Source organism: Elephantulus edwardii, unplaced genomic scaffold, assembly GCF_000299155.1.
Source record: "Elephantulus edwardii isolate Elephantulus edwardi_28Jun2011 unplaced genomic scaffold, EleEdw1.0 scaffold00012, whole genome shotgun sequence".
Classification (NCBI taxonomy): domain Eukaryota; kingdom Metazoa; phylum Chordata; class Mammalia; order Macroscelidea; family Macroscelididae; genus Elephantulus; species Elephantulus edwardii.
Window position 1 is genome coordinate 30,676,302 of NW_006399762.1, and position 23,597 is coordinate 30,699,898.

Consider the following 23,597-nt stretch of genomic DNA (forward strand, 5'->3'; position numbering starts at 1 on the left):
AAAAAAACCCCAGACTCTGAATATTGTACTAGAGCGCCAAGAAGACAAAGCAAAGGGAAGAAATCAAGATGTTAAGGAGCCGAACAGAAGATTTTAGAGGGCAACATGGGAAGACAAAGCAAAGTATTACAGTGAAATGTGCATAGAGGTGGAAAATCAAAAGGGGCAGACTCGCTCAGTATTTCTTAAGTTGAAGGAACTGAAAACAAATTGAAGCCTCAAGTTGCACTACTTAAGGATGCTGTGAGTAGAATGTTGAATACCTAGGAAGCACCAAAAGAAGATGGAAGAAGTACACAGAGTCACTTATACCAAAAAGAACTGGCTGACAGAGAAGAATTTCATGAAATAACATATGATCAAGAACCTGTGGTGATGAAGGAGGAAGTTTCAAGCTGCTTTGAAGGAATTTGCAAAAAACAAGGCCCCAGTAATTGATAGCATACCAGTTGACATATCAACAAACAGATGCTGCCCTGGACGTGCTCACCAACTTATGCCAAGAAATCTGGAGGACAACCACCTGGCCAACTGACTGGAAGAGATCCATATTTATTCCCATTCCAAAAAAGGGGACCCAACTGAGTGTGGAAATTATCGAACAACATCATTAATATCACATGCAAGTCAGATGCTGCTGAAAATTATCAAAAATGACTGGAGCAACACGTCAACAGAGATGTGCAGACTGGGCTTAGAAGAGGATATTATAGCCAATGTTAGATGGGTCTTAGCTGAAACAGTACCAGAGGAATGTCTGTCTGTGTTTCATTAACTATACAAAGGCATTTGACTGTGTGGATCACAACAATCTATGGCTAATAGTGAGAAGAATGGGAATCCCAGAACACATGATTGTGCTTATGCAAAATCTATACTTTGACAGGAAGTGGTCACCAGAATAGAGCAAGGAAACACATGGTTCAATATCAGGAAACGTATATGGATACATCCTGTCTCTATACCAATATGTGGAACAGATCATCTGGGAGGCTGGGCCCTGTGAGGAGAAATGTGGTATCAGGATTGTAGGAAGACTCATCAACAACCTACGTTATGCAGATGACACCCTTGCTTGCGAAAACTGAGGAGGACCTGAGGCATTTCTTACAGAATGTCAAGGAAAGGACTACAGCTTTCAATATGGATTGAAGTTCAACGTCAAGAAGACACAGATTCTCACCACTGGGCCAACTGGCAGCTTCATGATAGATAGTGAAGATAGTGAGATTGTTAACAGCTTCAGCTTGCTTGGTTCTACAGTCAACACACCCTTGGTACCAGCAGTCAGGAAATCAAGAGATGAATTGCAATGGGAAAATCTGCTGTCAGGGACCTATCCAGAGTACTGAAGAGCAATGATGTCAGTCTGGAGACAAAGGCATGTCTCTGATCCAGGCCATGGACTTCGCAATTACTTGCTATGCTTCAGAGAGCTGGACAGTAACTAAGGTTGATAGAAAAAGAAAAAAATGCTGCTTGTGGGTTTGTTGGTGAGTATTGATTATATTGTGGACTGCTAAAAGAACAAACAGATTCGTCCTGGCTAGGGTAAAACTAGGCTGCTTCTTGAAGGCGAGGCTTTTGAAGCTTTATCTGACATACTTTGGGCATGTTGCAAGAAGGGACCAGTTCTTAGAGAGGAACATCATGCTTGGAAGGGTGGAGGGACAGTGCAAGTGAAGAAGACCTAGGATGAGATGGATTGACTCAGTGACTGGGGTAAAGTGGGTAGGTATGTCAGAGACAGTGAAGTTGGGTCATGATAGAGCAAAGTTTAAGGCTGTTGTATATAGGGTCACTGTGAGTCAGAGTCTACTCTATGGCACATAACAACAAGAACAACATACTGATATTTATATATATATTTTCTACTACAGATTACACTCCTGTACCTTATTATTGCATTTATAGTTCAAAATAGAATGTTTTCTAGTTGACTCTCATTTCCTTTTGTTGTATCTCCAGACTTTTGGGGTTTTTTGAGTACTTGATTACATTCTGGCACTGTAGAATGCTCCCAGCTTATTTGGGGTTTTTTTCTTTTTTTTTTTTTTTAATTTTGTACTGCTTTATTTACAAAGTTCAAATACATTGTTTTTCACATCAGATCTTTCCCATTTCCTTCACCCCCACTCCCCCATCAAATTGTGTGACCCTATGATTAACCTTCCCCTACCCCCCCAACCCATCCTCACTCCTCCGCATCAGATCCTCATGCACGTTCTACAATAATGGTCTTCCACAGTAGGAACCGAGTTAGTTCACTTAGCATAATGTTCTCCAGTCCCTCCCAAGTTAGGTAGTGATTTACAGAATCATTGCTTCTGCTTGCTGCATAGTATTCCATTGTGTGAATGTACCATATTTTCTCAGTCCTTTGAATTGTGGTTGGACATTTGGGCTGTTTCCCATGTTTCTGTGATGATGAATACTGCTGCTATGAACATTGGTATACAAGTTTATGAGCCTACATTCTCATTTTCTTGGGGTATATTGTAATCAGTGGAATAGCTGGATTATAATGGATATATAGATATATGAAATGTCTATGTTCAGCTTTTTGAGAAAGCACCAAACTGCATTCCAGAATGGTTGTACCATTTTACAATCCCATCGACAATGTATGAGAGTTTTTATCTTGCCACATCTTCTCCAACATTTATTACTTGCTGTCCTGTTAAACTTTGCCACTGCTACTGGAGTGAGATGGTGTTGATTTTGGTTTTGATTTGCATCTCTCTTATGGCACATCTGAATATATTCCTCTGGAAATTCTTTCCATGTCATTTCCCCATTTTGTAACTACTTTATCAGTCTTTTTCTTGTGGAGGCCCTGTGCGATTCTGTAAACTTTTGTTTTGAGACTCTTGTCTGAAATGGTATTGCCAAATGCTTTTTCCCAGTCAGCAGGTTTTCTTTTCTCACTCATAGCTTGTTTTGTGGTCCTTGTCCTAGTTTTGCATATAACTTTACAAATAAAGATGTTTCTTAAAGTTTGTTTTTGTCTTGAGCTTAACTATTTATAAGGAGCTTTATCTCTGACTCAACAAAACAGCTAGTTGTGTCATGCATAATATGTTGCACTGCTAACTAAAACATGAAAATTTTGAATCTACCAGCTGCTACATGGGATAAACATGGGCAATCTCCTCCCAAAAAGTTTTACAGCCTTGAAGACCGCAGTTGAGGGTCAAAAGTAGCGAGAATTGACTCAATGACAGTGGGTTTGGTTTGAGTTTTAATTTTTAATCTGATTTGGAGAGTGGTGCTGGATTGAGCAGTGACTGGATTGAGCAGTGACTTTCCCTTTGACTTAGGGTTGTTATGAGGTGGAGTTGACTATGCATCTAACAATTTTAAATCAAAGTAAATGATCTATTCCTTTTCATTTAACTAAATAGAATCTCTTCTTGCCTGTGGACTGTTCGTCATGTGAACTCTTGTTGTTGTTGATTGCTGTCAAGTCAAGCATGACTCATAGCGACACTATGACCAAAAGGCCTGAAGCCTGCCTGTAACTATTGTTGTTTCTCAAAGTTCAGAGTTTACAAAGACAAATTATTTAGGAAGTAGATGCCACTCTTGCAAGATACTGGGAATTTTGTGATTAGATTTTTTTCTTAGGAAAATGAGTATCAGGCTTAATCCAGTTTGTTTAGTGATAGATCTCTTTTCAGAAGTGAATGTATTTATTTTTTTGAACTTTAGTGTAAATTAAAAATTTTCTGTTTTGAGTCTTTTAAGCCACTGGAAATAAACTAACCTCTGTTTTGAATTTCACTTTGATTGTCAAATTGGGACAAGCTTTAAAAGTTGAATTAGTTAGTTTGGTTTTCTAAAACTTAGTAATTAAAAATAGTTTTGGAAAAAATGTATATAAATTTAAAAATTGGCCTGTTATTGCTAACAGTGGTCCATTCCTTTAATCCTGTGCTGTTTTCCTTTGCAGAGAATATGGCTGGTCACTACATTTCTCCATTCCATGATATTCCTCTCACTGTGGACTCCAAAGAGGTATTGCTTTAACTTATTTTTGAAATGAAATTATATACTTCTACCAGGAGTGGCATCCACTTCCTAAACAATATGCATCTGGAAACTGATAAATGTCTATAGTTGTAGAGGGGCTTCATGTCTTTTGTTCATAGGATAGCTCTGAGCCATACTCGGCTCGAAGGCAATCAACACCACAAATTCCATCATAAAATACATTTTGGAAGCACTGTGGGGGAAAGAAAAAGATTACTGAAAATTATGAAGTGAAACAAAGGACTTATAACAGAGTGGTAAGCTTCCTTTGTGAATTAGAATTTTTATGATGATAGTATTTTTCTAGATGGTCTTAGAAAACAGTAACTAGTAGCCCATAAACCTTAGAAGTTTGTTGAAAATACATATTTAACTTAACAAGAGGGTTATTTGTAATCATAACAGTGTAGTTGACATTGACTTAAGGGTAGTGGGATTTTTTTTTTTGTTTATGTCTATATGTAAGGAGCTCTGGTAGCATAATGTTTTATATATTGCTTTAGTTTGAATCCACCAGCCTCTATCCATGAGAAAGATTGCAAAGTCTTCTCTTTAAAGATTTAAAACCGTGGAAACCTGATAGATAGATGATTATGATGAGTTGTAACCAACTCAACTGCATGAGGTTTGGTTTTGAGTATATATTTTTAAAAGAATATCCTTATGTTGTTATTGTTAGTTGTTATTTCTCTGTGTATCTTAGCCACCCTAAGAACAACAGATTTGAACCCTGTCCTGTCCTGTACCATTCTCACAATCTCCAACACCCTCAAGCCCATTGCCATATTCATTTTATCAGTCCGTCTGGTTGAGCGTTTTCTTCTCCTTTGCTGTACCTCCAGCTTCTCGAGGATGATATTCTTCTCCAGTGAATAGCCTTTCCTAGCAACATGCCCAAAGTATGAAGCTGCATCATCTTTGCCTCCAGGGAGCACTCTGGTTGCCCTTTCTCCAAGACATATTTGTTTGTTCTTTTGACACTCCACTGGATATTCAGCACTCTTTTTCTTTTTTTAAAATTTTATTATTTTTGTGTGTATGTGTACCATCAAATTGGATCTGACTGGTACAGGAGGAGATTGCCCCTCCTTTTCCAGCAGAGCACCTGGTGGACTTGAACCTTGTGCCTCTAGAATTGCAGTGCAGCTTCTTGCCACTAGGCCACCAGATCTCCCTTTCAGCACTCCTTTTCAACACCACAATTCAAAGGCATAAATTCTTCATCTGTCATTCTTAGTCATTGCCCAGATCTTAGATGCATAGCAAGTGACAGAAAAGATTATGGCCTGAATCAGGCATACCTTAGTCTTCAAACTGACATCTTTGTTCCTCAGTAGTTTGGAGAGTTCTCTGACTGCAGACCTTGACAGTGCGATGCATTTCCCAATCTCCTGACTAGTAGTACCAAGTGTACTAATTGTGGATCCAAGTAAGATGAAGTTGTTGACAGTTTCACTTTTCTCCATCATGATGTTGCTTATTTATCCAGTGGCTAGAGTTTTGGTTTTCTTGATGTTGAGATACAATGCATACTGCTGCTTGTATTCTTTGATCTTCTGCAACAAGTGCTTCAAGTCCTCCTCACTGTCAGCAAGGAAGGTATATCACTTATTGTTGTTATGTGCTGTCGAGTTGCCTGCAACTCATAGTTACCCTGAGTACAACAGCACTAAACCCTGCTCTGTTCTGTGCCAATCTTTTTGTCTCTGACACACCTTCCCCCATTATCTCAGTGACCGAATCAGTCCATCTCATCGAGGGTCTTCTCCTATGCTACCTCCACCCTCCCAAGCATGACGTCACTCTTCAAGGACTGGTCCCTCCTTGCAACATGTCCAAAGTATGTCAGACGAATCCTTGCTTCCAAGGAGCAGCCTGGTTTAACATTCTCCAGGAAGAACTGAAGGTTATTGATGAATCTTTCTCGTATCTTGATACCACATTCTTCATAGTCTAGCTTCTTGAATAATCCTCTCTGCATACAGATTAAATACAGAAAGGATACAACCTTGACACACACTATTCCTGATTTTAAACCATTCAGTGTTCCCTTGCTCAGTTCTCACCATAGCCTTTTGGCATGGGTTATGCACCAGTACAATTAAGTGTTCCGGAATCCCATTCTTTTTGATGTTAGCCATAATTTGAATGATCCACACAATTAAATGCCTTTGCATAGTCAATAAAGCACAAGGAGATGTTCTTCTGGTGTTCTTTGCTTTCAGCCAGGATCCATGCGGCATCAGCAGTGATATGCCACGACTTGTCTAAATCCAGCTTGAATGTCTGGCAGTTCTCTACGTTCTAGCCATTTTTTTTAATGCTCTACAGCAGTATTTGCTTGCATATGATAATAATACTGCTCGATAATTTCCACATTCTTTTAGATCACCATTCTTTGGAATGGGAACAAATATTTCTAGTCAGTTGGCCAACCGGCTGTCTTCCAAATTTTCTGGTATAGACTGGTGAGAATATCCATCATTGCATCTGTCATTTGAAACATTTCAGTGGGTATTTTATCAATTTCTGGGGCCTTAATTTTTGTGAGTACCTTCTGTGAAACTTGAATTTCTTTCTACATTACCACTGACTCATGGTCAGACAGTATTTCCTGAAATATTCCAGTGTCATCCAATTCTTTGATACACTGACTGTATGTATCTTCTTTTGATGTTTCCTGGATCATTGACGATTTTTCCCATAGCAACTCTAAGTATTACTTTTTCAGGCTTGATTTTGTTTTTCAGTTCCTTAAACTTGAGGAATGCCAAAAGAGTTCTTCCCTTTTTATTCTCCAATTCTAAAGTCTTGCAAGGAAACTGAGGCTTAGACTATTTTATTGGCTTGTCTGAAATGACACACCTGGTGCCCAAGCCAAGTTCCAGACCTGTATTTCTGAGAACAAACTCATACACTTTAACCATGGTATCAAATAGATGCTAGAAAAAAAAGACTTGGATTATGGTGGTGCTTGGATAGCTGCTGTCTTACAACCTGAAATCAAATAGGAGGAGGAGAACTGTTGCTAGAGGTAGAGCTGAAAAGAGCTTGATACTTTTGAGGTGTGTTGAGGACTCTCTTCATTATTATTGGCCAAGTTCATCGTGCTTAATAGAATTTGTGAAATTGGCCTCTGACTTTTGACCATGAAAAATTATGCCATCCTGTGGACTATTGTGACATGTATAATTTTCATTGGCTGATTTTTGGAACTAAACTGACAGGTTTTGCTTCCTTGTCTGGAAGCTAATCCTATTAGCATTTCAGTAACATGCACACTTTTCCTAACAGATCTGTGGTGGCTGCCCATTAGTTGCATTAGCCAGGAATCATACCCAGATCTCCCACATGGAAGCCTGAATTCTACTTAAGGGCCACTGTCTCTAGCATAATTGGTAACAGATGCGGAAGATCACCAATAAGTTGAAGATTATTTCGTTAGAATTTAGCTAGATAATTGGTTAATTTTATAACTACATGTTTTAGAGACATACCTGTTAAAAAAATTCTAAAAACTATATGTATTATCAAGATTATAGGATATTAGCTAATGGGATCCAACTTTTACATACATCTGAAGCAATTGAAATATCATGGTATGGATCATTTGCACCTTAGTCTTTAAAGTGACACCGTTACTCTGTAGTGCTTATAGGGCTCTTTGGATAGTGCAAGAACTGGTGAGGTTTCATTCTGTTGGACATAGGGTTTCTGTGACTTGTTGTGGTCTCCACATTCATGGCACCTGGCAACAAACAACATTGAAGTTAATGGGATAGATTTACTAGAATTGTGGAAATATCACTGGAGGGGCAGAAATTAGCACAGCAGTGAGGAAACTGCTTCAGATGCAAGGATGGTTTGACTTTCTTGGTATTACTAACCCTAGGAGTGAAATATCATGTCATATGCAAATTCTTAAAAAATAGGATTTGTGCTTTCTTCCAGCTTTTTATAATACTTGGAATAATAATGGAAAAGTTTGTGAAGTTTTTTGAGCACTTATAGTGTACAGTTATGTAATGTACTCAGTATTTAACATGAATTAATCTCAACTTCTGGGGGCTACTGTTACTACCCTGATTTTACTAATTAGGTTAAGCACCTTTCCCATCATCCCAAAGCAAGTCAGCTGTGAAGGTGGAATTTTAACCCCAGAACTAGTGGTGAACTGCAGAACAAGGGCTAAATAACAACTGAAGAGATAAAGAAGTCAAGAGATAAGGCAGAAAGAATCATCCCATTATGTCATTTGTGTTTATCAATGTGATTGTGTGAGTGTATGTATCTCCATGGACATTTTGTTGGTTTTTTCCTTGACCAGTGAATTATCAAACCTAAGTATTTCACGCCTTTCAGTACTTTGTTTACTTGAATAAAAGTGCATGTATTCATTTAGTCATTTGATAAGTATTGCATATTTTTTATGAGCTAGATATTACTTCAGTTACTAGGGTGCAAGGAATAATCAAGACAGTTTCCACTCAGCTGGAGACAGCCAGTACAGAACAGCCAGATAGTCTCAGTCCATCCGCTGTCATTGAATAGATTCCAACTCACAGTAGCACTGCTTTATGGAATTAGACTGCCTCACGTTTCTTCCAAGGAGTTGCTGATTTCTTGGTTAGCAGCTGAATTATTTAACTACTGTGCCAGCAGGGTGCCTTTATTATCATTCAGAAGGTATTAGATCACTGTTGGGTTCTGTTTCATGCAGGGTTCATGACAAAAATGTGTGTCTCTCATATTAATAACAGTGCTCTTAGATACTGTTAGTATGAACAGATGGTGACCCATGTGTGCAGGTTTGAACTGCTCCCTAGAGTTTCAGTCCAGTGACCTTTCAAAAGCAGGTCACCAGTCCTGTCTCCATGGCGCCTCCAGGTGGGTTTGAACTACCAGTCTTTTGAATAGTGATCTAGCATTTTACCAATTGTGTCACTGAGAGTCTATAACAGTATTAATAGTTGTTGTTGTTATGTGTCATTGAGTCACTTGTGACTCATAGCAACCCTATGTACAAGAGTCCTAAATCCTGCTCTATAGTGTGCCAACCTCTTTGTCTCCAATACACCCACTCCCGCCACCCCAATCACTGAATCGATCCATCTCATTGAGGGCCTTCCTCTTCTGCTCTATCCCTCCACCCTCCCAAACATGATGTCCTCTCCAAGGACTGGTACCTCCTTGCAACATGCCCAAAGTATGTCAGACGAAGCTTCAGAATCCTCACTCCAAGGGGCAGCCTGGCTTCACCCTCTCCAGGACAAACCGGTTAGTTAGTTCTCCATGGTATATTCAATACTCTTCTCCAGCACCACAGCTCAAAGGCATCAATTCTCTATCATCCCTAGTCACTGTCCAGCTCTCCGATTTATAGGACACAATTGCAAAGACTATAGGCCAGATCAGGTGCACCCTAGTCTCCAACCTGATATTGTTGCTCTTCATTTACTTTGGAGCGGTCCCTGACAGCTGACTTTCCCATAACAACTGGTTTCTTGATTTCCTGGCTGCTGGTACCAAGAGTGTTGACTGTGGAACCAAGTAAACTAAAACTGTTAACAATCTCAACCTCTTCACCATCCATACTGATGCTTCCAATTTGCCCAGTGGTGAGAATCTTTGTTGTTTTTTTTTTATATTGAGCTTCAATCCACATTGAAGGCTTCAGTCCTTGACCTTCTGCAGCAAGCAGTCAGGTTCTCCTCAGTTTCCACAAGCAAGATTGTGTCATTGCATAACGCTGGTTGTTGATGAGTCTTCCACCAATTCTGATACTGCATTCCTCCTCATAAAGCCAAGCATCCTGGATGATCTGTTCTGCATTCAGATTGAAAGAGATGGAGACAGAATACCCCCTTCCCAATTTTGAATCATGCAGTGTATCCTTGCTCTGTTCTGACGACTGCCTTGGTCCAAGGCAGGTTTTGCATAAGCACAATCAAATGTTCTGGGATTCCCATTCTTATCAGAGTCAGCCATAGCTTGTTGTGATCACAATTTTTTGAAAAAAGTTCTATATATGAGAATCATGTAGAAGCTAGGAGTTGAAAGTAGAGCCAAGAGTGGGCTTAAAACAAGTCAATGGGCAATAACATTCTTCCTATGGTGTGTGTTTTGGAGATACTATTTGGGGCTAGCAAGGCAAAATTGAGAATAGGTCAGGGAAAAATGCATGTAGCAGGATATACTAGTGAATTCTGTTGATGTGACAATTAGTATATATACAGATGTTTCTCATTCTCAGACAGCAATGATTAGAACTGTTGGTCCTTGTACTTTGGAATGAGGTTTTTAGGAGCATAAATAATATTTCAGGCTTGACTTGGACTAATCATTTTTCTGTTTCGTTTCTTGTTTCCTTCATTGTCATTTTGGTGTGCAGAAGTTATGTATAATATGTGAGCATTTGTGAATGGCATAATTTTCCTTCCCAAACCACTGCATAGTCTGATTTAATTTAAAACCAGCAAAAGTACGCGATAGAGGCATAGTAATCACACCTTGGTAGAATTAAAAGGCATGAGGTGCAGCCAAGTACTTTCACATCTTGTTAGTCACACTCCCTGGAGTTTCATTTCAATAATGAAATGACTGTTTTAAGCGCAATTACTGGAAACTGCCAGTCTTCGCTTAAACTCTGAACAGAGAATATGCTTGTTTTAGAAAAACCGGGAAAATATACTTGAAAGAGATTTAGCTTTTCTGATCATTTATTTTATGAAATGCTTTGATGCTGCATTCACAGGGAGTGTGAATAGTGAAGGAAAGGCTTGCTGGTCATTTGGTAGGCTCTGTTCAATCAGGTTTCTGGATAGCCTCTGTGGTTTAATGTTATACAACAAACATGCTTTATGCAGAGCAACTCTATTCTTTCTTGAAATGTTACAATTGTAAACACCATTTTTTTCTTTTATAGGAAAATGGCATTCCTACAAAGAAAGCACGAAATGATGACTATGAGGTATATCTAAAGGTTTTTGTTTGTATGGACACTTTTATTCTGTCAAAGATCTTAATAGTAGTCTGCATTTGAAAGGTGCTTCTAAAATTTTCCCATGCAAGGCTTTGATGAGCTTGGAAGCAGGAGTGGCATCTACTTCCGAAATAGCTTGCCTCTGGAAACTCTATGAACGTGGAGAAACAATGAAAATTGTACAAGTGTTCAGGTCTTTCGTTCATAGAGTCACTGAGTTTTCTACAGCTCAATGGCACTTAACAGCAAAAACAACAACATAGAGAGAGCTCTGTTGGCCTAGTGGATAGAAAAGTGATGCTACGATATCAAAGGTGGGTGATTTTAATCTCTATGGTCTTCAGGCCTTGTTTTAATTTTTGGTCAAACATTCTTCTAAGAGGTATAGCACTGGCCTGTCCATTTGCTGTACAGAGATAACTCGTGGTTGCTGTGATGCAAAACACTGTGACACTGATGTGTCAAATGTGATATTAGTTAACCATGGTGGACAGTGTTTGGTGGAGCGCCCCTGTTAAAACAAGCTTGGAAGCAGGAGTGGCATCCACTTCAAAAATAGCTTGCCTCTAGAAACACTACGGACGTGTAGAAACAATAAAAGTTATACAAGTGTTCAGGTCTTTCGTTCATAGGGTCGCTATGAGTATTCTACTGCTTGATGGCACTTAACAACAATAAGACTTTCATGTGCATTCTGGGTTTCTTTCCTCCTGTTAGCATTTTAACCAGATAGACCAGAATTATCTTTTCATTTATTTTGTAAGTAAGTGAAAAACCTGAGAGGATCAGGACATGCACTTGGATTTTAGTAGGAAGTTGCTTATCATAGTAGATGATCTTAAAAGAAAAACAATTTATTATTTATTTTCAGATAAGCTGAAAATTGTCAGTTTATCTTTTATTTATTATAAGGAAGAAGATAGTTTGAGGCTGTTTTAGAACCCTAGGGTAACACTCTTTTGGGAGTAGAAAGAAAGAAAAATAGTTTTAACAACTATATGCTGAAATAAATATACTCTAAATATATCTTTCCAGTATCAGACTGGCTAACTTTTGGTAGCTCTTGACTGAGGATCAACATGTTTGATAGCTGTCTCTATCTTGGTATTGGTGTCCTTTTATCCCACTGAGACCAGAAGCTTTTCCTTCTATTTGTCTTCTCTATATTTCTCTCAGTCTTATTTCCATCTATTCTCTAATCTAAATGAAAACTGTGAGTCCAGCCTTTGGATCCATTTCTGAATATAGCTGTGAGAATGGTTTCATTCCCGTAACCTTTGTCTACCTTTATCTTCCGTTTTCTTAAGTGAGTGTTCACCAAAATGGTCCTTAGACCATCTAAATTGAAATCACTAAGAGCTCTTGCTAAAAATTCAAGATTCCTTGGCTCCATCCCAGATCTACTAGATTAGAACCTGTACAGTTTTAGCAAATACTCCAAGTGCATCTAAACACAGTAACGTTTAGAATCTACTGCCCTAGATATTAGTGAGCTCTGAGGGCCTACTGGGTAAAGCATTGCATTGCCAACCCAAAGGCAGAAAATTTGAATCTGAAAGGTGTGAAATCTCATCTTATACAACTTACAGCTTCAGAAAATCCACTGGAGGGTTAGCGTTGAGCTGGTTATGACATAATGGCAATGAGTGAGTTTTGAGCTGATGTCAGAGCCTCTCTGTCTATATGAATCCAGCCACAGCTCTGAGGGAGAAAGATGAGCCGTCTCCTTCCATTAAAATTTACAGCTTTGGGAACATAATGGAGAGTTGCTATGTGTCTAAACCAACTCAATGGCAGGCAATGTGGTTCAAGTTTTTGAAATAATAGGTAAACAGAAACTTTGGAGGTTGAAAGCTGCTTGAGTTCCTTTGAGCTGTATGTTGCTGTTAGGTGCCATCAAGTAGAGTTACAAGTAGTCATAGCACCCTATAAACAAAATATCTGAACCCTGCTCTCTTCTACACCATCTTCACACTTCCTAATACACTTCCTAACCCATTGCAGCAGTCACCATTCAGTCCACCTGGTTGAGGGTCTTCCTCTCCTTCACTGCCACTGCACATCTCCTAGCAACATGCCCAAAGTATATGAGGTGAATCTTCATTCTTGCTTCCAATGAGCACTCTGGCTGCACCTTCTCCGAGACATATTTATTCTCCCGGCCATCCATGGCATGTTCAGTGCTCTTCTCCAACATACAGCTCAAATTCGTCTTCTATCATCCTTATTCATCCAGCTCTCAGATGCATAGTAATTGGAAAGACTGACCTGAATCAGATGCCCCTTAGTTCTCAAACTCATTGCTCCTCATTAATTGTGTGTGTGTGTGTGTGTGAAGTACTTTGTATATTGATCTATAAACAATTGTTTCAGAGAAAAAAAAATATTTTGAGCGCATACATCCAAAATAAAATTTAACTCATACAACACAATTTACTGGATATGGCCAGATTTAAGGTGTTGTGTTGTTTTTGTTTTTTTTTAAATTTTATTTTAAACATTTTGTGTAGTTTTTGTTGTTGTTACTGTGTACCGTTGAGTTGGACCCAACCCGTAGCCGACCCTCCAGTGCTTTTTCAGAGGCAGTTAACCACACTGGAGGAGACTGCCTATCTTCTGCTACAGAGCTGCTGTTGGATTCAAACTTTTGCATTGGCAATGCAATTCCTAATCACTAAAGCCATTGGAGCTCTCTTTAAGAATTAGGAAAAATAAAACATAAACAAAAAGAATTAGAAAAAAAATCATGTCTCCTTTGTTTTTTGCCCAAGTAGATGAAAGTTATGGATTGCTTTTTCATATATGTTTGCAGTAGTTCTTCCTGATTTTGGAAACAAAAATTAGAGATGAAAGTAAAGGATTGAAGGAAGAAGCCTATCCTCCTACCCACTATTTAACTTTCTGATTTGATTCATGTCTCCTTGTTTCTTTTTTTTATTTTCTAATAATAAATTTCAGTAGCCACATTTTTGACTTATAAGAGCACCTAATCTTGGGATGCTCTAGTGGTTTAGAGGTAAAGAGTGACGCTACCAACACAAAAGCACCAGGTTCAAATCCACTGGCTGTTCCTCCAGAGAAATATGGGGAGTCTCCTCCCGTGTGACTTACAGCCTCTGAAAACCCACTGCAGAGTCAGCTATGAATGAGTTATTTCCAGCTTGATGGCCCATAACAACAGTCTCAGGAAAAACATGCTAACATTATTAAGAACAGGCCACGAATAAAGAAAGACAGACTGAGAAAAAGATCTTGGTGATCTGGAATGAATCTGAAGGCAAAGGAATTTCTAGAGTGTAGTTTTTGCAAGCTAAACATTCAAACCTTATGTATTGTACTTTGGACTAATTGAAGTGTCTGTGAGTGGCTTTGGTAGGTGTCGTATGAAATGATTGTCACTAGCTTAGTCTTCTCTGTTGCCTCTAAGTATTCATCCACATGCATTTGTTCTCCTGCAGCCAGCCTTTCGGAGATGAATAAATTATGTGAGCATCTGTCATTTACTTAGGTTTTTCTTTTTTAATGTCTGCTTTAGACATATTTAAACAGGTGTCTAGGTCCCTCATGAAAGAGCATAGAAAATGAAACATAACAACAGCACTGTGCATAAGCTTGCTTAAGATAGGCATGTGACATCTCAGAAACAATTGTTGAGAAATCATTCTCATTTTTATTCTTTATCTTAACATGCCATCTGTAACCATAAACTTCATCTACAAAAACATAATAAAAAGCCATCATTCCTTTTGTGACTGTTTCTATTTAGTTGTATAAATAGCGTTGTTTGAATTACTAGCATTCCATGTTCACTAACATAGAAGAAATTGAAAAGGTAAAACTTAACAGCACATTAAAATTGGATAGGTGTCTCCCAAAAACGATCATTGCCCTGACTCTACCCAACACCATTTGAATTAAAATATGGGGAAGTGGAGCTCTAGAAATATGTTGTATTTACTTATTTTAATTGGTTAAAACTTCTTTGGTTCATGTGTGGCAAGATTAGCATATTGAGCCACTGTTTCTTAAATGGTATGCAGTGATTGAGCGATTCTTTTGAGGGTTGTTTATTTTTCATATGTTGTTACTTGATACTTTTAAAATATTCAGAAAAATTTCTATATAAAATTGTATAAATATTTATAAATATTCCTGAGCAGACCACTGATAATCTGCACATTATTATTTTTTTCCATAGTAAGTTTTTGTTGTTGTTGTGTACCGTAGAGTTGGAACTGACCCATAGCTGATCCTCTGGCGGGTTTTCAGAGGCAGTAAATTGCACGGGAGTTCGTTACGAACATCAAAATGGCATGCAAATCAGCTTTAAATTTTTTTTTTTACTTTAACTTTTAAACTGTCTCTTTTTAAGCCAGACAGTAGGAAGTTCTTTTTTTGCAGTGTTGACCTAGAATCTCTCTTGTTTTTCACACTCTAAAATGTTCAGAAATGTAAAAAGAAGCACTAATCCTTTTTAAAAGTTTTTGGAACCTTACACTGTTAGGTATACAAACTAAGTTTAGAAAAGTTAGCAGCCTAGTTTACTGGAACCACTTTGTATGTACCATAAAACTTTAGTTACTGCCTGTACTAGTATCCTTAATTTTTCATCATAGAATCATAACGTGGATTTACATTTTATCATAATAATTTTAAAAATGTTTTACTTTAGAATTTTCATTTAAATTACCTAATTAATCTTCATAATAACATATGTGGTGAATAGGACAGAGTACTATACCCATTTCATAAATTGGATGAATTAAGTCTGATAAATGATAGATGCAATCTCTTCTTCCTTTTATAGTAAAAAAAAAAAGGCCAAAAAAAGGGGGGGGTTGATAAAGAGGGGATGAAAAGTTTCCTGACTTCCTTCTAGTTCTGTTATTATATTGCAAAGGTGTTTTCAGAATTGTGTTCGCCTCTAATACTCTGAAGCAGTGGACAGGTGATGGCACAGTGGTGCCAATTCTAACAGCTTCATTATTTAGAGAAAAATTAAGACAGAAATATGATGCCAATTATAACCGATTTTTGTGTTTCTTTTGGGGGGAATGTAAAGTAAAAAAGTAAATGATAGGCATATATTTCTCTTTCTCTTTTTTAACTGCAGAATATATTTAATATGGTGGTAGAAGTACCTCGTTGGACAAATGCTAAAATGGAGGTATGTATATACTACTAATATAAACTGGTAATTATCACCTAACAATGACATTTTGAAAACGTGGGTGTTTTTGTTTCTTTTTCCTTAAGTTATTTTGAATTTGAAACAATTGAAAAACTTCCTTATAATTAAAAGGTTTCAAAACATTTTTCTTTTCTTTTTTTTTCTTAAAATTTTATTTTATTATTTTGTGTGTGTGTACCGTCAAATCAGATCTGACTGGTACAGGAGGAGGACATTGCTCCTCCTTCTCCATTGGAGAATCTAGTGGATTTGAACCATGCGCCGCTGGGATTACAGTGCAGCTTTTTGCCACTAGGCCACCATAGCTCCCTCAAAACATTTTTCTAAAGTTAATTTGATTTTAAATTGTTTGGTTGAGTATGGTCAGGACGGAACCAGCTCATAGCTGATTCTCCAGCAGGTTTTCAGAGGCATAAAATTGACCAACTTTCTCCTATTGAGCAGATGATGGATTCAGAGCTTATTTCTGCCTTTGCATTCTGTCTATCACTAGACTATACTTTGAGCTCCTCAGGTAGTGTAGTCCCAAGTGAGTTGTGCTGCTGACCTAAAGGCTGAGTATCACCTGAGGGTTGAATCCAGCAGTGAGTCAGATAAACTCCTGTAGAAATTTATAGCCTTGGAAACCTGATTGAATGTTGCTGAGAGTCAGAGCTGATTGACAGCAATGAATTGGAGATATTTTTTTAGTTTATACTTTAGATTGCTCCCCCTCATTTTTCTATCTCTGTTATAAAGACTTCCACTTAATTTTATTTGATTCTTCTTTATTAGAAACATTTTCAGTTTATTTATTAGATTCTGAAATGTATATAATTCACAGACACAACTGAAATATGTTTATTTGGAACTGGTGAACTTTTTAGGTCCTAAAGATTTAATTCTCCTTTAGATGCTGAGGTGTAAGTTTTTCTTTGGGATTTATGATCTGTAGTTCCTATGGGGTGGGTCTTGTTCATTAATTTTTAAAAATTTTTTTCATGACATTAAGATCATTAAAACATCCTTATCAGAATTCCCCTTTTGTTTTTCCAACTTTTCCTGTTCCATCCTCTTTTAAGCAAGATTTTTTCTAAATTCTTAATGAAATATAATTTGTTTTATTATTTAAACTTTTAGATGCAATGGTAGGTATTTTTTCAGGGATTTAAATTAGGAATTGTTATGGGGATATGTGTTTGTAGAAATTTCTGTTTGGAGAATTGTCCATAATTTCAGTAGTATTTTTTGTTAATGTTTTAATAGGAAGTTGTGTGTATCATCAAGTTGGAACTGATCCAAAGATGACCCTCCAGTGGGTTTTCAGAGGCAGTAAATTGCCTGTTTTTCTCCCACTGAGCATCTGGCATCTGCTGAATTTGAACTGCATGCTTTGGAGATTGCAGCACAGTTTCTTACTACTAGGGCACTCTCTTTAATAGGAAGAATAAGAGATATTCTTCATTTGCTCCTGCTCTGAATATAATGGATTCAAGACTTTATGAGATTCTGCTTTGCTTAAGCAGTTCTTTTTCATTCATAAATGGCTTTATTTATTGTTTTCTTAAGTATTTTCTCTTTTAATGTTAATGTGTATATATTACTCAGAAAACTAACTTTGAAATAAGTTATTTTATGAGATTCTTTGAGTTTTATTTTTAATTTTTTTACTGTGATTTTTAGTGAAAGTTTATAGATATGGACTTTCATTCATAAACATTTTCCTCCCTCCCCCCAGCCCCGATTCAGTTTGAAATGCTTGTCCTGTTCCTAAATGTATGGTAAAATTGATATTGGTAACAAAAACAAGTTGATTAATATTAATCATCTTGCCATTTCAGTCATTATATTGTTCATGTTAGAAATAATGGCATAACAATAGGTAAATAATCTGATATGTCCATTCCAACCAGGTTTTCTTACATAGATGGCATGCATTTCTAGTAAGAACTGCCTCAGTTTATTTTTTAATACTTTTGATCAGTAAGTTGGAATGTGAATAGTTAGTTTGAATAGCAGATTTCTAAAACATTGTTTGACTGCAGGATTAATCATTTCTCATTTCCTTCTCCCCTTTTTCTTGCTGTGATCTGCTTAGATTGCCATTGAGGAGCCATTGAATCCCATTAAACAGGATGTAAAGAATGGCAAGCTGCGCTATGTGGCAAACATCTTCCCTCACAAGGGCTATATATGGAATTACGGGGCCCTCCCTCAGGTAACATTTTTGTTGTAATGGTGAAACTTTTCTGTCGTCTGAGTAAATTGCCTTGTAAATTTTGTGAACTTTATGAATTTAAATTGGTTCTGAGTACAGTATTGGTTTGAGAGATTTGTACATATGAATTTTTTTAATGTAGACTTTTATTGTATCAATAAATTTTATTTCAAACCATATATATGTCCATACCCAGGTTTTTTTAAATTTGGGGTATAGAACCCTCACTTTTGGCATTTGAATGCATTTCCCCCCTGGAGTTGGCTATTAAATGTTAGTGAAAAATGTTTAAGAAGACTTTATTGGCACTCTGGTGGCCTAGTGTCAAGAAGCTGCACTGCAGTCCCGAAGGTTTATGGTTCAAATCCACCAGATGCTCCACTGGAGAATGGGCATTCTCCTTCTGTGAAAATCTTCATGTTAATAAAAAACTGAGTCTTCATTCATTAAAAAAAAAAGATAATAAGGCTTTATCAACATTCTTTGGATTGATAACATTAATTTTATTTTTTTTAAATGCTAAGAGTTTTTAAAGTCTTAGCTTTTCCCTCCAGAGTTTATTTTAAAATGAGTTAGACACATTGCGTTTTTCATTGTTCTGAGTTTCTAGTTTTTAAGTGACAGTAGAGGGAAAAATGGAAAGCAGAGATTAAGTATTAGTTAGAGAATAACACTTGCTTTGCTTCCTATTTTTGTATCATTTGAGTGTTTTGTTGTATTTCCTGGTTAGTAAATAACTTTTCTGTGATCATTTGAATGAGTAAAATCAGACCATTCAGAACCAGTGTCTAAGTATTTGGGACATAAAAGAGCATCTGAATGTATGTTTAAAGGTGCTATTAAGATAGTCATCTGTTTGGAAACTTAATTTTTATCTATGTTAATGTTAATTTTTTATGTAGAATTCAAGATTCTGTTGAGGAATTATGGATATGGAGGGATGATCTTACTTCATCTACTCCTAAAAAGAACAGCTGCCCATGTAAAATAAACACTTACAGGAAAAGAAAAGAGGAAATCGTTTCCTAAGCAGTCAGATTGCCTTTGATGCAATTAGACCACCCACATGATTATGTTCTTTTAAAACAGACACTTTTTTTCTAAAATGATGTTAACAATGAAAATACCTGTTGAGATAACAAAAGCAGATTTTATAACTTCCCTAGATGCCTAAATAGACATTTTGTTTGACCTGAACACAAAAGAATGAAGGGGGTTCAGAAGGTTTAGGAGCCACTGCAGGAGAGGAATGTGCCGATGAGAGGAAGGCTAAATAAACCACTGGACTAGAGACCCACAAAACAGTGAGATGGAGTAAAGCAGACAGAGCGTGAACTATTCATTTATTTCAGGAAACATTTTTTAAGGGGTTGTGTGTGTGTGTAAGGACATGCAAAATATAGGTGTTCAGGAGAGCATAATAAATGCTTACATGTGAAAACTACAGAACAATATCATTGATTTCACATGCAAGCAAGATTCTACTGAAGATTATCCAAATACGACTGGAACAGCACATCAGCAGAAACTGCTAGAAGTCTAGGCTGGATTTAGAAGGGGTCTTGGTACTAGGGATACTGTAGCTGATGTTAGATAGATCTTAGCTAAAAGCAGGGAATACCAGAAGAATGTCTATCTGTGTTTCATTGATTATGCAAAGGCGTTTGACTGTGTGGATCATAACAAACTGTGGCTGACTCTGAGAAGAATGGGAATCCCAGGACATTTAATCGTGCTAATGCGAAACCTATACTTGTACCAAGGGGCAGTCGTCAGAACAGAGCAGGGTAACACTGCATGGTTGCAAAATTGGGAAGGGTGTATGCCAGAGATGTGTCCTATCTCCATACCTTTTTTACAGAGCAGATTATGCGAGAGGCTGGGCTCTATGAGGAGAATTGTGGCATCAGGATTGGTGGAAGGACCTGAAGCCCTTGCTGCAGAGGGTCAAGGACTGTAGCCTTCAGTATGAACTGAGGCTCAATGTCAAGAAGACAAAGATTCTCACCACTGGACCATTTGGTAGCATCAGGATGGATGGCAAAGAGATTGAGATTGTTCACAACTTCAGTTTGCTTGGCTCCACAGTCAACACTCTTGACACCAGCAGCCAGGAAATAAAAAAATGTATTGCGATGAGAAAGTATGTTCTTAGGGACATCTCTAAAGTACTCACGAGCAACGGTGTCTCTCTGGAGACTAAGGTGCGCCTGATACAGTACATGGTCTTTGCAATCAGTTGTTATGCATCAGAGAGTTGGACAATGACTAGGGAGGATAGAAGGAGAATTGATGCCTTTGAGCTGTGGTGCTGGAGAAGAGTATTGAATGTACTATGGACTGCCAAGAAAACAAAAGTTTCATTCTAGAGAGGGTTAAACCAGGCTACTCCTTGGAGGCAAGGATTCTGGGGCTTCGTCTGCCATACTTTGGACATGTTGTAAGGAGAGACAGGTCCTTGGAGAGGGACATCACGCTTGGTAGTGTGGAGGACAGTGCAGGAGGGGAAGACCCTCTATGAGGTGGATTGATTCAGTGGCTGGGGTAATCGGGATGGGTGTGTCAGAGGCAATGTGATTGGCACAGGATAGAGCAGGGTTTAGGGCTGTTGTACATAGGGTTGCTATGAGTCGCAAATGACTCAACGGCACACAACAACAGTCTTGGTCAGTTTACCTTGTCTTTCTGTTCCTCACTTTCTTTACCTGTAAGGTAGGATAAAATACCTACTGCGTTTGATACTATATCTGATTCGGAGGATAAACAAGTTCTAGCACCTCCATGCTTAGCGTAGTGCCTGATAGACCTCAGCAGTGAGCTTCGCCACCACAGACACTGTGAGATTGGTGCAGGATTGGGCAGCCCACAGGACTGCCATGAGTTGAAGCTGACACAGTGGCATCTAACAACGTTAAAACGGAAAAAAAAATTCTTCTATGACTTTTTCCCTGGACAAAGAGACAGAAAATAAAATAAATCAATAAAATAGATATGATGTCAGGTGATGATAAATGCAGTGGAGAGAAAGCAAGCCAGAAATGGAACTTGTGTGTTTGAGGTTAGCAGGGCAGCTCCCTAAGGACTGTACCCCCGAGCTCCTGTAGCATAACAATCTCTGGGATTGTTATGGTTTAGACAGGCTACAGGAGGCCTGGATGAAAAGATAGCCTTGTGTGAAGACCTTAAGGAAATGAAAAAACGAAGGAAAGAACAGCAAGTATAGAAGTTCTGAAGTAGGCGTAGGCCTGGCATGTTTGAGTTACAGTAAGGAGACCATTGTTGCTATAGAACACAAGGGAGAAGGAAGAGACATTTTTCTTTCTGTTATTCTAACCAGGTATCTTTTTTAAACCCAAATATGTAGTTTAATAACAGGTGTTTCAGTTTTTAGGGAGAAAATACACTACAGGTATTGATGTGGAATCAACCCGTAGCTGGCCCTCTGGCGGGTTTTCAGAGGTGGTCAGATCACCCAGGAGATGGCCTGTCCTTCTCCTGGAGCAGGAGATTTGAGTGGTGGATTTGAGCCTCATGCCTTGAAGATTGAAGTGCAGCTTTTTGCCACTACATCACTAAAGTTAGGTTTCATCAAATCAACTATGACTCATAGCGATGGCATGTGTTAATTATTTTGCTGGCAGAAGTAATGAACTCAGATAATGTTTCTGACAATTTTAAATTATGTCATTTGCTTACAAGAAGGAAGCTCTGGTGGTGGAGGCACTCTCTGATAGTTCGAAGCCACCAGCATCTCTGAGGGAGAAAAGTTCAGTCTTTTCCGGGGTAATTCACAGTATCCAGATACCTACTAGAGGGTCAGATTTAAGAGAGTTCTGACTCCTTGGCAATGTGTGTGTGTATGAGAGGGAGTGAGAGAGAGATCGTTTTGCTTGAGTGTGGATGTTTAAATAGAATGAGGCTATTTAAATACAAAGCCAAATTTCTATAATCACATTCATTTTTCTGGTCTCATCTCCATTGCCCCCTCTTTTATCGTTTCCTTCTGCCTTACTCCTGTTCATCCACACTGGCTTTATCATGAGTCCTCTGTTCCGCTCATTATGCTCCTGCCTTAGACTTCCATGTTCTGTGTTTTCTAGCCTCTTCCACAGTTGTCTACATGGCCCATCCCTTTCACTTTTGCTTTTAAGTCACCTTTGTTATGGTGTCTACCCTGGGAATCCTTTAAAAATTTCACCCTGCCTCCTTTGCTCTCATTTCCCCTTCCATATTCTGATTTCCCCCTTTTTCCACAATACTTACTATCTTCTAACGTGTCATATGATTTGTTAAGGGGTTTTTGCCAGTTTCTTTGAGCTGGAAGACAGACTCCGTGAGGCCAGAATGTCTCTCTATTTGATTCACTGTTACAGTCTAGCTCTCTAACATAAAGCTTGGCCCAGATCAAAAAATATTCGTGGAGTTAAGTAATGCATGTTCTCTCTCTTTCTCTTTTTTTTTCTCTCTCTCTTCTTTGTGTGTGTGTGTTGTATTTGTTTCATGGACATATGCGTGGGGACTGGATCTTGCTGTTTGTGAATCATTTTGTAGTGGCATGGAATCTGTTGCCAAGCCAACCTTGCTTGGAGGAACATAAACAGTAGGATACTGTTTAAATAGTAGTCTCTCTCCACTTAACTTGCAAGTCATCATTGCTCTCGTTGTTGCAGACCTTCAGCTGTCTATACACTGTTAACACTAATGATTTCTTTATGACTGCCAAAAATATCTTCCGTTGAAATGTGAGTTTGGCTAGGACAAAAATTTTCCTTGTTTTGGTTTTTCCCCAAAAGTTCATTTTTTTCACCTATCCCTGGTGGTTCATCTACTGTCCTATTTCTGTGAATGAAGACTTAGAATATTTGGATAATATTCAATATGAAATTAAACATCTTCATCAGTCTTACTGTAATATTGATGCTTACTATTTTGAATTTCATTATGAATTTTATTCATTGACTCAGAATATCCATATAATAGCTTTCTAACCTGCAGCTTAGTATTAGAGCTTTATAGTCATTTGGCAGCCTATTATTTTTTTATGATAAATTGTTTTTAATGTTTTGTTGTCTTCCTTTGGTCTGTATTACAGTTTTATTTCTGTGATGTTTACAACAAGGAGGCAAATTGTTGGGTTATGAATTATATGCCTACTTTATTAAATATTCCAAAAGACAATTTACAAAAGAGAATAC

The 23,597-nt window shown here is 37.9% G+C and overlaps 1 protein-coding gene across 1 annotated transcript in view; it reads left to right on the forward strand.

The window, feature by feature from the left end:
- Positions 1-23,597, forward strand: part of PPA2 (pyrophosphatase (inorganic) 2) — a 175,186-nt gene that overhangs the window by 15,609 nt on the left and 135,980 nt on the right. Inside the window, exons 2-5 of the mRNA XM_006881156.1 lie at positions 3,953-4,017; positions 10,958-11,002; positions 16,128-16,181; positions 18,283-18,402. Of these exons, the coding sequence (XP_006881218.1) occupies positions 3,953-4,017; positions 10,958-11,002; positions 16,128-16,181; positions 18,283-18,402 (284 nt within the window). The remainder of the gene's footprint in view (positions 1-3,952; positions 4,018-10,957; positions 11,003-16,127; positions 16,182-18,282; positions 18,403-23,597) is intronic.